Source organism: Otolemur garnettii, unplaced genomic scaffold (genome assembly GCF_000181295.1).
Source record: "Otolemur garnettii isolate 467f Iridium unplaced genomic scaffold, OtoGar3 scaffold00092, whole genome shotgun sequence".
NCBI classification, from domain to species: Eukaryota; Metazoa; Chordata; class Mammalia; order Primates; family Galagidae; genus Otolemur; species Otolemur garnettii.
Window position 1 is genome coordinate 6,310,764 of NW_003852487.1, and position 1,449 is coordinate 6,312,212.

The following is a 1,449-nucleotide window of genomic DNA, read 5'->3' on the forward strand; positions in this document are numbered from 1 at the left end:
AAAAAAAAAAAAAAAAAGGAAAGAAAAGAAAAAGAAAACAGAAAGAGAGGAAGCCAACAACTTAATAGATCATCTCAAGCAACTGGAAAAGGAAGAGCATTACAATCCCCCTAAACCTAGCAGAAGAAAAGAAATAACCAAAATTAAGGCAGAATTAAATGAAATTGAAATCAAAAGAACCATTCAGAAGATCAATAAAATAAAAAGTTGTTTTTTTGAAAAGATTAACGAAACTGATAAACCTTTGGCCAATCTAACCAGAAATAGAAAAGTAAAGCTTTATAATATTGTCTATCAGAAATGATAAAGGAGAAATAACAATAGACACACTTCAGAAATTGAAAAATCTTCAATGACTACTACAAATCAATGATTACTACTATATCTCACTTGTGACCAAAATTTTATCAGTGAAATCAATTCTTATCAGTATCTTTTATTATTTTTTCTATTCCACATTAGGCACTTAGCAGAAATTAGAATCAGCAAGACAGTGAAAGGCACACCAAAAATCACAAGTACAAGTACTTTAGAAGGAACAGAAAAGCAGAGATTGGATACAGATGAACAAACACGACAAAAAATATAATGCACATGGTATTTAAATAGATTTTGCCAGAATAAACTCAGATATATGGGGGAAATTAGCTTGACATAGCCGTGGCTGCATAGGTGCTGGTCTTCACCACCTTGTGCAAAAAGCCCACATACCTTCCACTGCTTTGACCTTCTCCTCCAATTCCCGTTTCCTCTCTTCCTTCAGCATCTGCTCCTGCTCCTTCTTCTGCACAGCCAGGAGAATCTGCCGTTCTTCTTCCTCCTCTTTGCGCTTCTGTTTCTCTATTCTGGTAAGCACAGGAGTCTCCTGTGAGGAGCCAATAGTGCCACATCAGTATACAGTAAGTTAAGAACAGTTCTTCACTCTCAGATTCAATTTACTGAATACAATATGGTCCACAAATACTACTAGATATCTACTATTAGCTAGAGAGTTATTTCACAACTACGAGCTGATTTTGTTACCTGAACATTTATGTCTGGATATATAAAATCACACTAACATTAAAACTCAGAGGAGGTTTAGAACAGGATGACAGTTTTAGTCTGATGGATAATATGCTGACTAGAAGAGGAGAAATTGAGCCATTCAGAGACATCGTTTCTTTAGATTTAATATTTGATAAACATAGAAATTTTTAAAAGTACCTTCCTATAACTATACTAAGGAATACAGATGTCACTAGACAGACCACATAGTCCCAATTTCAGTATACACACAATTTTTAAACTCCTGACTTTTATACTTTTCATTACCAAGAGAACAATGAATAAAATTAGGGCCACTGTTTTGGCTTAAGACATGGAAAAGAAAGAAAGGAGACTATCAGAAATTCATGAAAATTATCCAAAGACTAACCATTTTCCCTTGCTTTTTTTTTTTTTTTTTTT

The 1,449-nt window shown here is 33.7% G+C and overlaps 1 protein-coding gene across 1 annotated transcript in view; it reads right to left on the minus strand.

Moving 5' to 3' along the window:
• Positions 1-1,449, minus strand: part of LOC100963003 (cat eye syndrome critical region protein 2) — a 63,300-nt gene that overhangs the window by 22,719 nt on the left and 39,132 nt on the right. The window contains exon 8 of the mRNA XM_023516535.1: positions 712-865. Within this exon, the coding sequence (XP_023372303.1) occupies positions 712-865 (154 nt within the window). The remainder of the gene's footprint in view (positions 1-711; positions 866-1,449) is intronic.